The sequence below is a fragment of the Rattus norvegicus genome, chromosome 16 (assembly GCF_036323735.1).
Source record: "Rattus norvegicus strain BN/NHsdMcwi chromosome 16, GRCr8, whole genome shotgun sequence".
Taxonomy (NCBI): Eukaryota; Metazoa; Chordata; class Mammalia; order Rodentia; family Muridae; genus Rattus; species Rattus norvegicus.
In genome coordinates this window covers 71,926,825-71,943,764 of record NC_086034.1, presented here as the reverse complement: position 1 = coordinate 71,943,764, position 16,940 = coordinate 71,926,825, and the positions used below count along the sequence as shown (strand labels likewise).

The 16,940-nt window shown below is 47.4% G+C and overlaps 1 protein-coding gene across 10 annotated transcripts in view; it reads right to left on the bottom strand.

Moving 5' to 3' along the window:
• LOC120097505 (uncharacterized) overlaps positions 1–9,655 on the bottom strand; it is a 98,254-nt gene extending 88,599 nt beyond the window's left edge. For all 10 annotated transcript variants that reach the window (XM_063275890.1, XM_063275887.1, XM_063275894.1 and 7 more), the window contains exon 1: positions 1,707–9,655. In XM_063275890.1, coding sequence (XP_063131960.1) covers positions 7,295–8,404 — 1,110 coding nt within the window. In that variant the 5' untranslated portion in view covers positions 8,405–9,655 and the 3' untranslated portion in view covers positions 1,707–7,294. The remainder of the gene's footprint in view (positions 1–1,706) is intronic.
• Positions 9,656–16,940: the final 7,285 nt, after the last annotated feature.

Here is a 16,940-nt window from a genome sequence, read left to right as displayed (position 1 = left end):
CTCATCGGCATGAAAGCACTTGAAGCCTCTGAGAGGCTGACACACACCTAAGGGATTATTAGGGTGATTCCCACAATTACTCCATCATCATGACCCATAATCATTAGTAGGCTGTCTCTTGATGTCTGAGAGTTCTCACCTGAGATAATCTCACACAGTTGCCAGGTCAGTAGCATTGCTCACACACAGCCACACCCATAGAACCCGAAACAGTGGACTTGAGCCTTCTGCTCCGGGAGGATACAATGGAGCTGCCTCTTGGTTGCAGGGAGAGGAAATTCCCCGCCCCACACCTAAGATTCTGCTGCTACCAGTGCACCTGAGTCCTGTGCTATTGAAGTGGGTGGGAGATGGGCTCTGTGTGGAGGCTCCATTCTTCTCCTGAGGGAGCAAGGCCCTTGGAAGTCTAGAGATGATCCTTCCTCTCCTGTCCTCCTGCCTCTAAAAATAAGCTGGTCCCTGGGTTCTAGAGATGGGGTGGGGATGCGCCCTGAAGAAATGGCTCTCAGAAATATAATTCGAGCTTCCCAGAAGCCTCCAAACTCCCTAGCCTTGATCTTGGCCTCTGCTCCATTTCCCCAGAATATTTTTATGCACCCAGTGCCACCTAATCCCCAGTTAAAGGAGTGTCCCCCTTCAAGGAGGTATTTGTGTTGTAGCAAGAGTTTCTGGAAACTTGTGATGAAGAGAGGATTCAACAACTCAACACCCAAAGCAATGAAAAGCAGGAGGAAAAGGAAGGGGGGGGGGATGGAGAGAGCAAGCCTTCTCAAGTCTGAATGTGCCTCAGAGACCACAGAGGAGGATCCCAACACGTCCCCCGACGGCCACAGTCCACAACCCCTTCCTGAGGCAAGGAGACACAGTGCCTACATTGACAACAGTCTCCTGTCTTCCTTTGTCCTCATTCTCCATCCAGGCAAGCCTCATTAAGTCTCAGACTTCACAGGAGAAGGGGGAGAAGCTGTGTGAGAACCACGTGAACACACAAGTAGATATGGGCTGTGCAGGTTCACAATGAGCTTCCAGGCCATCTCCTTCCCTCCAGTTTCAAGTCCTGGCCTGCCCTCGAATGCCTTCTCAGAGACTCTGTCTGATGAACTGACACCCATACCCACCAAGACCCATGTAGTCTGTCACAGACTGAAAGCCATGTGCAGCATCAGGACTTGGCTCTTTCCTCCTCCCTCTTCTGCCCCACACCAGACAAGACACGCACTTAGCTTTCTGACTATTAATAACATTTCCTGCCATGTCAAACTAAGATAATTCTGGAGCTTGCAGAATCACAGGATCTTTGACTAACAGAAGGCTGGAGAATGGGAAAGTCCTGGAGGTTTGGGAAGCACAGGTTGGGAAAGAGAACCTTGGATCATCTGAGACTGAGTGGGACTTGATCTCTTGTCACTGTGGGAGAGCAGTCCTTTGCTCTATACCTGAGACCCGACACCCCACCCTTGGAGCCCTTACATGCCTGAAGCTAAACGCCGCCTCTAGCGGAAGGATCCTACTATGAGCACCTACACAGTCCCCAGAGCTACCCAGCATCTGATGAAAACCCTAAGACCTGGGTTTGCTCTGCTCCCCTACACAACCACAGGACAACGCCACCCCCACCCCCACCCCCACCTCCTCACCGACTTCTGCCACCAACTGAACGAAACAAGCAAGGGAATTCGACACCAGGAGCAAGCAACAGAAGCCACCTTTTGGGAAGTGTCAGACTTGATGTCTCCAAGACCTGGATCCGAAAGCCCATCCCCTCTGTACAGCTTGAGATATTTAATAAAGTAAAGCCCCCAGGATCAAGGGCTGAAGTCCCTTCCATGCCTCCATGGAGCACACTGGAGTCCTCCAAAGCCTGCCTCGCGTCTGTCTCTCTCCAGAAAGCCTTTCATGCTGCCTCGCCAGACTGACATTTTGACAAGTTGCCACGAGTGACATCTGATTTGTACAAATTTCAAGACTAATAAATCTACCTGTCAAAGCGGAAACTTTAAAAGGAGCTGAGCCCAGCGGGCATAGTTTAACAGAACTCAAGTTGATGAAAGTGTAGGATGGAGAAATTATATCTGTCACAATCCACCCACATTAGTTCTGCAGAAATGTTGGCAACTGAAACAAACGTCTTTCACGGGTGTTACCAGAAAAGAAAAAAAATTAAAAATAAAAATAAAAAAATTTAATCCCAAAAGAAGATTGTTAATACCCTGAGTAACAAGTAACAGTTCTATTTGTAAACTAACAAATTCTATTTATTTAATTTTTAATTTTGTTGCAGATGTTAGAAGTGGCTCTCCCTCCTACCTCCTTAGCTGTCTCGCATGGAATCCGGACTTTCCACCCAAGCTGGGGCCATCAATCACGCGGTGGCTCCCAGCTGGCTGGCAGGGTGAACAGAGGCGGTAGCAGCAAGCATGTAGGGTGAGGCAGGAGACGCTGCCCTCACTCTGAGTCCTGGAGAACCTGCCTGCACCCTGTTCCCTCTGGGCAGGCACACAGGGCCTCACAGCCACCCCCTCACCCCACTACCATTTAACCCAGAGCCCCAAGTCTAGCACCCATTCTGCATGCTGCAAGGGGATTTCTGTATGTAGCTTATGGAGATTTGTGGGGAAGGAGAGAGAGAGAGAGAGAGAGAGAGAGAGAGAGAGAGAGAGAGAGAGGTCTAAGAGATCTAGAATCCTGGCTTTTTTGTTTTCCCTTTCCTGTATGAAGGCCACTTTCGTCCTGCATCATCTAGTCAGACACGTGCGTGCGGCAGAGCCCTCTGGTCAGCAAAGAGAGAGGAGTAGAGGACAAGGGCCTTCTTAAGATTCTGTTCTATTTAGGATACACAAAGGAGAAAGTCTGGAACAAAGGCCTCTGTATCATGCAGCCTTCCCCCCATGCCATGCCATCCTCCAGAAGTGCCTGCTGCTTCCCTTGCAGGTAAATGACCATCCAATGTAGTCTCAACGAGCCATAGCATTTAAACAAGCCCTGTGCTCAAGGTTTTCCTCTGAGTTTAAAACGAAATCCAGTGTGCGCTCTTCCTCTTTCAGGTAAGAAGCAAGCAGGCAGGGACAGACAGACTGATAGACTATTCCCTCTCATGTTTATGTAATAAAAGGGGACCCTCAGGTCACCCAGCATGTCTACCATGGAACTCAGAGCTTGGTGGGAATAAAGTCCCACACTAGGAGATGTCATAGGCATTTTCCCCACCTGTTCTAGAATTTTCTGCCTGATTTTCACTTGACTGGGACCATATAAATCCCCCAAAGCCTTCTTTTTTATTTTAGAGTGTGCCCCGGGAACTCAACACAGCTTAATAAGGAGCATTCTGGCCATGTGGACAAAGACTGGGACCAACAGGGATCTCAGGTGACATGGAGGGCCCAGCACAGAGACCTAGAGCAGCCCCTCTTTTAGATTAAGGACCTGGTACCAATCTCTTCTGAAGCAAACTGGAGCTGCCACACGGCTCTGTCCAATTCAACATTTCCCTGTCAATTAAATATTTGCGAGGCAGATTCTGCATCCGTGACACTCTGCTCGGCATTGTGTGAATTACGGAGAAGTGCAAAAAAGCCCGATCTCGTCCTAAAAGAGCTTACGGTCCATCTGGGGTGTGGAAACAGTGATAAACACCATGCCAGAGAACACAACCGAGCGTAGTGGAGAACAGAGTTCAGATAGGGAAAGAAAGCCAAGGACCTGAGGGGGCACCAGACCTTGCTCTGTCAACTGGGTGCCCCTATACTGAAGGACATGGTTGACTGTATTTTCCGTGGGGTTTTGTGAAGAGGCACGGGGCAGTTTTATGCTCTAAAGATCTGAATAAAGCTGTTGTCCTCAGCTCTGTGGGTTGAGCTACCCAGGCCCATCTTCACCGGGGCCTCAGGTTAGGAGCCAGCAACAAACAGCAGAGGAAGGACTACCTGGATAAATAAAGAAGCGATCTGGGTTTGAAGAAGCATCTGGTTTTCCGGAGAGATAGGAACGGGGCTGTACTCTGCCCTAGCACGGCCTGTACACCTATAACCCATGCTGCAGCGGCTCCTAGACTCCCTTCTCCATACAGGGAACCCTGGACCATCCCCAGCCCATTGAAAGCAGGCAAGGGTAACGCGCAGCTGCCAGAAGAGGAAAGGCAGCAAGAGGAGGCACAGCAAAACACCAACCTCGCTTTGCCAGACTGGGTTCGGGTAAAACCACAAATGAGGAAGGCATGTCTTGGAAATAGAAGATCCTAGAATGAGGAAACCAAAATGTTGTGGTGGGACCCCCAGGTCACTGAGCCACTCCCTTCTAGTCAGGCTCACCACCCTGAGATGGGAATCAAAAAGCAGTCTTTCTGCTTACAAATGGAAACCTTTCTTTCCCTCCATCCGGGCCTTGCCTGGAGCTGCCTGCCTTGGACAGTGAACTAGGCTTTCTTTATATGGTGCCTCCCCCTGAAAGCCAGGGTCTAGGTGCATAGAGGATGTGTCAAGCTTTATGGATAAGTTTAAGAGGAAGGGGAGAGCTACAGTGAGAGTCATCAAGTGGATCATGTATGGAACATAGAGAATCCAAGGTTCCTATAACAGAGAGCTCCGCTGTCTATGGGTTACCAAAAGCACAATCCCCATCATATTTGATTCACATACGTGGTGGATGGAATCAGAGTACCTCTTTAGAGAGGACAGTCGGTAAGCCAGTGCACAGAAAGCTTCTATGTCTGACATGCAGTCTCACAGCAAGCTGGCAGATTCAGAAACTGCTGGATTCGGGCTTTCCTTTGAGACCGTTGCCTCTTATTTATTTTCCCTTGGCAAGACAGTCCCACCAGGGAAAGACTTGGTCGTGCCAAATGTGGCTAATTAAAAGAAAAATTGTTTAAGCTTCCCCCTACCCCCAACGTAAAATAAGCACTCCACTTTACAGTCCGTTGAACTGATGTTTGTTCAACACAAAAGTCCCTTACCTGGAACACTGAAATCTACTTCCCTTTCAAATGAGCTTCCTCTGGATTGGCAGGAATAAATCAAGTTCTTAGGAGACATAGAGGTACTGCCTGAGGCCTGGGTTACAGCTCAAAGCAGGCCTACAGCGCTGAGGCCCAGATGGGAGCTGCGGGCCCCAGGGCCTTCACTCACGTGAAGAGTCTGCCTTGCCCCTGGACAGCCCCTGTCCATGTAATTCCATAGCCCATTGCCTCCTGTCTGGGGCCCATTACCCACACGGCAGGAGAACTTCAGCTTAAAAGAATGGAGGCCCAGCTCTTTCTACTGCCTCCAGGCAGCAGTTTGAGTTTTGCAACCAAAGAGAAAAGGAAAAGAAAAAGGGGGAGAAAAAAAAAGAAAGCTTGAACTGTTTTTCAAATGTTCTGGGTCTTGGCAAACCCCAAAATGCCTTTTGCCAACTGCTTTTTCCCTTGATTTTTAAACCTCGGGTGTATTTCCAGAACGATCTGATCCATCTGCTTCTGATTCGTTTACACTTAACTCATTAGGAGGCTGTTGCGTAAGAAGCAGTTTGACGTCCCCAAGATCCCGAGCGAAGGATTCTTCTTCCCCCGTTGGGTCCCACAGGGGCATCTTGCCAGCAGAGCATGGCGCGCACACCCCTGAAACTCGAAAGCCTGCTTGGAGCTCCAATCCCCCAGGGTGAGAACAGGCTTCACTGATGTCCGCACCCATCACTCATCCCGCAAGCTCCGCCCAGCACACCATTATCACTGTTATCGCTGTTATTGTCATTAAGAACATAATGGATGGCGGCCTGCACATTAGTGCTAAAGGATGGGTGCACTCCCCTGTCTGCCATTCTTCATTCCGGCCTCCAGACTCATCTGGCAAGGAATTCACTCCTCAAACACTCCCAGCAGTGCCTGAGGGAGAGCATGCTGCACAGAGCTTACCTTTAAGCGCCAATGCTCTCCAATGCTTGCCAATGCTCACCCGACCCCCATTTGCCTTCTGCATGGACTAGGAGTTCTGGAAAGGTGGGAGAGGGTAGTTTCTGAGGAGAAAAGCAGGGCTGGGCTGCCCATAGCCGGGACAGAAACACCAAAGACAAAGACAGATTTCCAGAGTGTGAATGACTGCCTCTGCTCTATGCCCTTCTTTACCAAAAACGAATCTTTTCCCCCAGCTTCCATTACTTTGCTACCATAATTTCCAGTCCCACGTTGATTTCTGCTCTTTAATACAAAACATACAAACTACTATATGTTCAATGGGGCTCTTCATAAGGAACCTAGGGGACCAAGGACAAATGATGGAGGCTTTCCCAGACATCTAGAGACACTTTGTTTTCCTTGGGGTCATTGGCCCAATGAGCAAGACACTAAGAAGTGTAAATGATTCCCACCAAGAAGAGAGCTCAGAAGCTGGGCTGAGGAGCCCCAGGAATTGACTGTCAGAGAGCCAGGCTGAAAGTGGCCAGCTAGATGTCTAGGAGAAGAAGGCATGGTCCAGAAAGAAGGTGTGAGGGTGAAGCCTCAGCAGCACAAGGTATAGCCTGCTGGTGCATGGACAAACAAACAAAGCCAATGGAGGGAAGTAGGTTGTAGGTGATTCCGCTAAAAGACTAGTCTCAACCTCAGAGCTCCTGGGAGTGAGCGCAGGGTCTGAGGGAGGAAGCAGGGTCAGGAGGGCGGGACTTTGGGAGAATGAATCTGTTGTGAAGGTGCAGAGTGGCTGGATGTGATGATTGACAGAAGGCAGGAGACCAGTCAGGAGTCTGCTGTAATAACACAGGCATGTAATGACAGCCATCTCAAAGGGGTTGGTGACAGAGAAGGGGGGAAACGAATGCAGTAACTGGGCTGGATGACTCAGTGTCAAGGGCCCTGAGGAAGGGGGAAAGAGTAGCTATGACACAGAGTGTGTCATCTGAGGGCAGGACCTTGGCAACTGTGGGTGGCATTTATGTGACAGATAATAAACAGAGATACAGTCTAAGTTCATACATGAACGATTTCTGTCCTCCCCAGTGAGGCGCACCAGGCTCCCTCATCACTCTGGGTTCCATGTCCTTCCAAAACTCATGTGGATGTTTACCTGCTGTTATAACCATTGAGAGAAGTAAAGTTCCTAAGAGGCAATTAGATCATGAGCAGATCGAGGCTTTTATCACAGGAATGGGTTCCATGCTATAAAAGTAATATTGGTCTACCATACACAAGACCTGTTTGAGCCCCAGCAGCAAGAAAACAAGCAAACAAACAAACCATGTATATAAGGAGCTAGAGAGATGGTTCTGTGGTTTAGAACTCAACCTGCTCTTCCAGACTCATGCAGCTCCCAGCACCCATGTAGGTGCCTCACAACCACTTGAAACTCCAGCTCCAGTTACTCAAACTTCCTTTTCTGTTCTCCATAGGCTTCTGCATGCTCAAGAGCTTGAATATACACACACATACACATACATACACATACATACATATACACACATACACCCATACACATGAATGCACATAATACACATACATATATACACACATACACATACATGCACACACATACACACATACATACACATACATACACACATATACACACATACACATACATGCACACACATACACACATACATACACATACATACACACATATACACACATACACATACATGCACACACATACACACATACATACACATATACACATACGTACACATACATATATATACACACAGATACATACCCACACATACACCCATACACATGAATGCACATACATACACATACATATATACACACATACATATACACACATACACACATACACACATACACATGCATACACATGCATACACACATACACATACATGTACACACAAACACACACATACACACATACACATGAATGCACATACATACACATACATATATACACACATACATATACACACATACACACATACACATGCATACACACACATACACACACATATATACACACATACATATACACACATACACACATACACATGCATACACACACATACACACACATACACATACATGCACACACAAACACACACATACACACATACACATGAATGCACATACATACACATACATATATACACACATACATATACATACATACACACATACATATATACACATACATATATATACACATAAACATATATACACACATACACATACATACACACACATACACACACATACACACACAAACACACACATGCACACACAAATACACACATACACACATATATACACACATACACACATACACATATATACACACATATACACACATACACACACACATACACACATACATACACATACATGTATACACACACATTTATATACAGAGAGAGAGAGAGAGAGGCCTGATTTTCTCTCCCATAGTAGTCTTTTTGCCTTCCCGCCTGAGGTGACTGTCACATTTGCCATTGATATGCCCCTGAACTTCCCAGCTTCAGCGCTGACAGACAAACGGCCTTCTATTTTATAAAGCTATCCAGCACCAGGCATTCTGTTAAAGTAGCAAGAAAAAAAAAATCCTGTTTTACTGTTGAAGACCTGGGACTTAAACTGGGTTTATTCATTCTCTCCCCCAACCCCTGCAAAAAATTATAATAATTGTACAAAGAATGCACGGGGACACCAGTGTCTAGCTGCACGTGTCTTCTTCCTTCCGACTAGTTCACTAAGCTGTGCCCCCATTGTTCTCTGCTCTCTTCCCTGGTCCTCACCTGCCTCACACCCACTTATATCATCTAATCCATCCTGAAAGACCTGAAGTACCCTTCGCCCGCCTAAATCCAGACTGAGTCTTAGTCCCCTGCACACCTTCCTCTCTTCTGGATCCCGAGGGTCCCTGTGGCCTCTGTAGTCATACCCATCTGATTTCATCCTGCTCGCCTGTGGCAGCTCCTCCCTCACTATTTCCCGACAGTGAGGTGCAGGGTGACGGCTGAGGCCAGGGCCCAGCCTTGCTGCTGAGGTAGTTGATGGCCTTGGGCGAGTTACTCAAGCTCTTTAAGTCTGTTTCCTTAGCCTGTCAGTTGGAAATAAAAGGGTTATTGTGGAGATCGGATGAGAGCATGCCTGGCACATGAAAGGCACTCTATGAACATGCCCATCAATATAATGACAGCTGTTGTCAGCAGCAACCCTGTGAAGGGAGCCGCGTGTTCAAAGCCTTGGCCACGGCAGATCCTTAAGGGCTGTTGTTCCACTCAGTTCCTGATGATCTCAATGACGGTAGACAGCCTTTCAGTGCCGTGTACTCATAGTCCTTAAAGAATTACATTTATTTGATGGCATTTAAAACAAATGGGTGGGGTGAGAGGATTCCAACATGCTTCAGACAGGGCATCTCGAAGACCAAGACAGGGACTCAGAGGCCAGTCACAACCCAAGCAAGTCGTCCTCAGCCTCCCCAAAGGAAGGGAGCCTGGCTGCTCACCCCTTTTTGGCTTCATGGTCTCTACCCTACGGACAGTTCCCTCTCTTGGCAGTCAGGGGAACCTTCTCAAAGTACCAGTCCATTCTCCTACTAGCGTCAGCCAAGGAAGCTCCAGGAGAGACAGTGTGGAGAGAGAAAGAGAAGCACGTGGGGCCCATCACTGAAAGTCTATTCTAGGATGCACGTGGCTCCTCTGTAGAACACTTGCCTAGGATGAGCAAGGCCCTGGATAGGATCCCCAGAATTGCAAATCATATTAATAGACATTAGTAAGAATAGGAAATTAAATGGATACATTTCTTTCTGGTGCCAAGTCTCCTCCCACAGTCCCACCAAGCCCCTCCCATCTTGTATGTGGTCACCTGGAAGCTAATATGTGGAAGCCCTTGGCAGCTCAGAGCATCTCCCCAGCCACAACACCTCTGGCTGTCTCTCTATGCCTATCACCCATCCAACCCAGCTCCTTTCAGCCATCGTGGGGACAACTGGAAATGAGGCAATAAGGAAGCCCGAGAGCTCACCAAGAGCTTGCTTCAAAGGGAAGAAGAGCCTTCAGCATCCCTCCTCTGAAAAACAAAAACAAAAACCATAGGAGGTTTGAAAAGAAGGAACGATGAAGACCTTTTACAGAGAGAAGGGCCAGTATTCTGCTAACTGTTATCAAAGGCCTGTATCCCATTCTTGCTTCCGTTTGCTTCATAAATCTATACTTCGACAAAGTGAAAGAAGAGATGTCTTCAAGGGCCAAGCATGAAGATAGAAACCCAACAAGGGGTCCACATCAGAGGCCTCTGGAGGCGAAGGGCCAGACAGGCACCAGGGAAGCCGCAAGAAACATTTGCGGACCTGTGCCAAGCACAGCCAGAAGCTTCCCGACTCTACATTGACCTGGAAGCCATTTTTGCAGTTGGCAGGGTCATCTGGCCCTTGGAAACAAGTACCAAGCTTAGATGGGACTAAGTAATGCTTTCCTGTACCTGGAAGGTAGGATAAGAAAGCCAGAAAGTGAGCAAAACTATCTCTCAGGGCCACTGGAGCAAGGGAGAGCACACTTGGAGAGGAGGCCTGGGGCCATCTGTCCCCAAGTAGAACAGTGACTAGAAGAAGCCTCCCTTTGCCCCCAGTACCCTCAGAAGAGGGTTGGGACGTTCAGACAGAACAATTCAAGATGCTGATGAATCCACCTCCATCCAGGTGTAGCCTCCATGGGACAGTGGGGCCATTTGTTGGGCTCTGTGAATTACTTATTAAGTCTAGATCCTGGTGAATGACTCTTGGTTTCCTTTGTATTAGGGATTCAAGCCCCCCACACACACACCCCCAGACACACACACAGGCACCATAGGAGACGGGAGGAGTCAAACCCCTGAAATGAAGTCTATCTGGGGCTCTCAAATGGCACAGTCTGTGCTTGGGGAAATGTCACTGCTTGGCTGGGAACATGGAGCACTGGCAGGCAGGGAGAGGCAGAGAACGGAACCGAATTTAGGAGTGACTGGAAGGTCGACAAGAAAGAAAAGCCAACGCACAGCATATATACATAGAAACAAGCAGCACTTCTGAGCCTGGCTGCAGCTCTTGCAGAGCACCGACAGTGCCTCCGGGCTTGAAGTTCTTGCAGTTCCACATGGTCTGTACTAGATGAGACCCACACCAGGCTTGTTCCTGGGCGTCCACCTTTGTCTCTGTTTATTCCCACGCTTAGACCACAGCTCGGCCGCCTCCACGGACAATATCACTATCATACAGCACATGCACATAAGTGTGTGGACAATATCACTATCATACAGCACATGCACATAAGTGTGTGGACAATATCACTATCATACAGCACACGCACATAAGTGTGTGGACAATATCACTATCATACAGCACACGCACATAAGTGTGTGGACAATATCACTATCATACAGCACATGCACATAAGTGTGCACACAAGTGTGCACGTACACACACACACACACACACACACACACACACACACACACTCCAATCTCCATTCAGATGCCTGTCAAACACCATGGATCTCCCGACATCTAGGCGTGTGTAGTTCTTCCCCAACCCCAAACTCAGCACACTAGAGCCAAGTGTGAGTTAGTTTGATCCCAGGTTGTTCTTGTTTTCTGGAGATTTGAGTACATCTCGCTCATCCCACCAAAACTGCCATGGCCCCCGAGTTCAGGACCAAAAGATACGAAAAGGTTCACACTCAAAAGAAAACCGCGGCATGTGGGGGTTTGAACTCACTTAACCATATGATAAAGTCTGGACAGGGAGACTAGAGCTGTTTGCCCAGAAAGAAAATATCTATGAAGCCAGACTAGGTCAAGAGGAGGGATGGGCTTGTCTGGTAATTTTATTATTGAAAGAAGAAAAGAAAGATGGGGGTGGGTGGGAGTAATGGTCTCTGAAGTCAGGATCACTCTGTGTCACAACACACGTCAGAAATAAAAGGGAACTCGCTGAGAGATGGTGCTCAGACTGAAAGGCCACCTGCCTGCTGTCTTAAAGACACAAGAGCCGGGGGTGGCTAGGCACTGCAAGATGAATGCTCCTGGCAAGGGAAATGGAGGTAGGGCTCCCAGAAGGCATGCGAGCAACACAGAAAAACTGTCTTGTCTCCTCTCTTCCATATATATACATACTGCACTCACCTTATAACAAAGAAAGTCTGTGAACATCAAGCAGAGGGGTTCTCAACGGCAGGCAAGAGATGGGGTAAAGAGTGTGTGGCCAAGAAGAGGGTGTGGGGAGGGAGGCAGAGGGGTAGAAATACACAATGTGGGAGAGTGTTTTGTGACTACTCAGGAACATATGAATGCTTTTAGACTATCGGTCTCAGCGTGCAACACCCAGGAGAACTTAGTCGACAGGACATAAATATTTCTTCTATTCATAAAAATATCTAATCTACCCCCATTTTCCCAATCGGACACTGGAAATGTGAAGCCCCGAGAAGGAAGTGACTTGACCCAGATCACATAACTGGCTCTTAGCCACACCAGGGTAAGACTCAAACTTGCAGATATTTGTGCATTAAAACCATTGTTTTTCCTGTTCCACGTTCATAGAACGCCCAAGAGTATCACTCAGGAGATGCCACGGTGTCACGAGTTAACGCGGGGGGCTTCTGACGTCAGATTTGATGTGTGGCTCTGCAGATGGCCAGCTGAACGATTTAGAAAACTGCTTAACCTCTCCAATTCTCTACGTCCTCCTCCGCAAAATGGGTTCCCACCTGGCGTAACTGCCCCATGGGACTGTTACGAGGAGGTGAGGACATGGGACAAAACTGCTTGGTTTTTATGTCTCAGGTAGTACAGACCCCTGGGAGACTGAGGCAGGGGGAAATACTTCCCAGGCCGTCTGGACTTATGTAAAGTTCTAGGGCAACTGGGCTACAGAATGAGAGCTCATCTCAAGAACAGGGAGGAGACCTTCCAAGGGTTTGTCTCTCTGAATCACTTCTGCTCCCTTAAAAAACAACACATCATCAAAGAGATTTCCTGAGATCATGTATCATTCAAGCCAGGGATAAGATAACCAAAGGCCACCAAGGGTAATCCCAGTCTAACCCTCTGTCCCCAAGGACACCTTACATGGCAGGACAGCAAATGCCAAATGCCAATAGCTCACAGCCCAGCTCCAAATCTGCTGTGGGACGCTACCCCTTTTCTACCTACTGTAACTTTGTAGGTAAATCACAAGCCCTGTGTCCTTGCAAAGGTCTCTTGCTGACTGTCCTTTGATAGCTCTTTATAAGGGAAATTGTCCTGAGGTTTTAGTGACCTTATTGATTCTGTCCCTCCTGCTTTAAAAAACGCCTGTGTTTGGGTGGATAAAATCCGTAGGTTAAACACAGGTGAACGTTCCTTGACACGCCACAGGAGGACAGTGGGGTCTGAATGAGCTTCCTACTGTCACGGTGATGGAACAAATAGAGTGACTTAAAGCGGTTTATCTTGTACTCTTAACGGCCACAAGTCTGAAATGGTTATCAGGGGACTACAATTGAGTGGTGAACAGAGCATGTTCCTCTGTGAAGGCTCCGAGGAGGGGCCGGAGGGTTCCTTCCAGCTTAGAACTGCCCCCCTCTCTTGGCTCACAGTTCCTCCATCTTCAAAGCCAATAGCCATCTGTCTTAGTTTGGGTTTCTGTTGCTATAAAGAGACCCCATGACCATGGCTACTCTTATCCAGAAAGCATTTAATTGGGGCTTTCTTACAGTTTCAGATGTTTAGTCTGTTATCGCCATGGCGGGAAGCATGGTGGCACACAAACAGACACGGTCCTGAAGGAGCTGAGAGTTCTACATCCAGATGGGCAAGAGAGTGACACTAGACCTGGCTTGAGCTTCTGAAACCTCAAAGCCCACCCCCAGTAACACACTTCCTCCAACAAGGCCACACCTACTCCAACAAGGCCACACCTACTCCAACAAGGTCACACCTTCAATAATGTCACTCCCTATAAGTTTATGGGAACCATTTTTATTCAAGCCACCACAGCTAGTCAACTCTTTTTTATACAATATCACTGACTCTGGGTCCCTGGTTTGCCTTATTTACTTCCAAGAATTCCTTTGATTACATTGGACCCATGGATATCCAGAACACACAATTTCATCTCAAGGACAACTGATCAGCAGTTGGAATCCCATCTGCATCCTTTACCCTCATATATCTATATCTATCTATATCCATATCCATATATCTATATATCTATCTATATATCTATATATCTATCTATATATCTATATATCTATCTATATCATATATATATATAAATATATATATATATATATATATATGAGGCTCCAGAGCATTGGGACAATTCCAGCCAAAAAGATGTTCATAAAAGTGTCACTCTTCATCTGATACCTGACATCAAAGTGTAGACTCCTCCCAGTCTTCTATCTAGGGACACCATTACCAAGAGGAATTATCCTGCTCTGTTGTTCCTAGGGATTTTTTTCATGTGTGTACTAAGTTCCCTGTGTGGACAATTATTCCACTTGTTTCGAAGTCTCTCTCTCTCTCTCTCTGGTTTTGGATTTATTTTTTGTTTTGGGGTTTCTTTGGGTTTTATTTTTAGAAACAACCAATTATGTAGCCCAGGCTAGCCCAGTACTCCTGTTTCAGCCTCCAGTGTACAAGGATTACCAGCATGCACCACAGGGCTGGCGCTCCATTGGTCCCTTTCTCACTGGGCCCAGGACAGTCTATACTCCTCACAGAGGATATGCTCTTTCCCCAGAACATTCCTCATCACTGACCTCAGGAAATGAACCACACTACAGCTGAAGTACACATGAAACTGGCTAAAACCCTGTCTGTCTCCCTCCTCCTTGAAGAGTTACAACCTAATGCCCTACACTGGCAGCAGGTTCAAAACTCTACCATGTGTGATTACAAGAAGGCAGTGGCTTCACCCTCCAAGGCAGGGATAAGTAAAGGTCATAATAGAAAGGAAAGCTTGACTGCCCCTTAAACAAATTTCCTGCTCTTCTGAAAATTGAATATAGAGTTTGGACAAGTTACTTCAAGCCACTTTTAGCCTGCTGCTCATCTAGTCTATAAAAGAATGTTAGATTCACTCTAGGATTGCTTATGAACTCTCTAGCATTCTGGATTGGCTTCTTAGTCTGGAGTAATTCAGAATGCTAAGAAATGTAAGAAAGTAGCAAGATTGGTAGGGGGCTCAGAGCTGTAGGTTCCAGGAATCCTCTACCATTGGTAAGCCAGTGATGATCCTCCCAGGCTTGGTTCATGAACATCCTATCTCATGAGTACTGATGACTTAACTTTCAGGTTTACTTAGGGTTAAAGTACCTCCCGATATTTCTAAATATTGGGGATATCCACAGGATACTTAAAGCATGCATTTTTCTGGTAATCTGCTTCCTTATGGTTTGAATGCTGTGAACAGACACCATGACCAAGGCAACTATTATAAGGACAACATTTAATTGGGGCTGGCTCACAGGTTCAGAGGTTCAGTCCATTATCATCAAGGTAGGAACATGGCAGCATCCAGGCAGGCATGGGGCAGGAGGAGCTGCGTTCTACATCTTCATCTGAAGGAAACCAGGAACAGACTGAGCGTCCCCAGGCAGCTAGGAGGAGGGTATAGCCCACACCCAGAGTGACACACCTACTCTAACAGAGCCATACCTACTAATAGTGCCACTCCCTGGACCAAACATATACAACCCATCATATCTTCCATTAAAAATACCTTTTATTCAATCTTTGATGATTTTATACATGTATCCAATATATTATGATCATATTCATCCTCTTCTCCTCCTATCTTCTCCCAGACCCAATCTATACTTACTTCGGTTATATAATCCCCAAATTCTCCTCCTCTTCCTCCTCTTCCTCCTCCTCCTCCTCCTCCTCCCCCTCCTCCTCCCCCTTCTCCTCCTCCTCCTCCTCTTCCTCCTCCTCTTCCTTCTTCTCCTTCTCCACCTCTTCCTCCTCTTCCTCCTCCTCCTCCTTCTCCTTCTTCAATAATCTACAGAATCTATATATCCGTGGGTATGGGTCCATCCATTGGACTAAGAAACTGACTCTCTCTCCCCTGCCAGCCGTCAACTGTTGAATAGCTCCTCAGCTAGGTGTAGGGGCTCATGAGCCCCTCTATGCTAGAATGTTGACTAGCTTGATCTTGTGCAAGTCTCATGCCAGCTGTGGCTGCGGGTTCCTGAGTGCAGCATTCTTAATAGCTTTTGCAGTCTTTCTGTACCATCTTCCAAGATATTCTCTGAGCCCTGGTGGAAGGGATGGGGCTTCCCTTCTCATCAGATAGCTCTGATGAGACCTGAGAGCTACACAAATCACTGGCTAATTTTTTTCTCCTTGGGTTGCTTCAGATTTCTTACTAGGACTCTGGAAACAGCTACCTCTTGCTGAGCGCTCAAGTCCTTGCAACTTCAGAGGTGCTGGAGGCCTTAGAAGCTTAGGCTGTGCCATAGAGTTGAGGGCAAGGCCTCTCTCTACTATGGTTAGTTCTCAAGACCAGTGATTCCCGGTGATTGCAGTGTACTGCATTAAACCATAGTCTCTCCCTCGTTCTCTCTTTCCTTCCCTCCCTCCCTTGCTCCCCATCCCCCCACCCCCCAATCTCCTGTACACTTCCTATTCATCCCCCAAATCTCCTAAGAAGTCCAGTGGGGGCTGAGTTATGGCTGAATGCAGTTGTGGCCTCTCACCAGTGTTCAATTGCTCATCTCTTGCTACAAGCGAGCAACATTGTCGTTACCCAGGTTGTGCCCGATTCTTTCATCCTTCCCAGGAGGCTCAGGCACACATCGGTTGCTAGCAGACCCACATCACAGCTCTCCAGGCTTGCTCAGACATGTCTAAGTGTGGCTAAGGCTCAAGTGGGGACTCCCTGCACACTTAATAGCTGACGGAATGCCCCAGAGCAAAGGCACTGTGTTTACGCTGCCCAACCAAGCCAAGACCAGTAAGAGAAAACTACAAAGGAGAGGCAAAGATTGCTTGCCTTGCA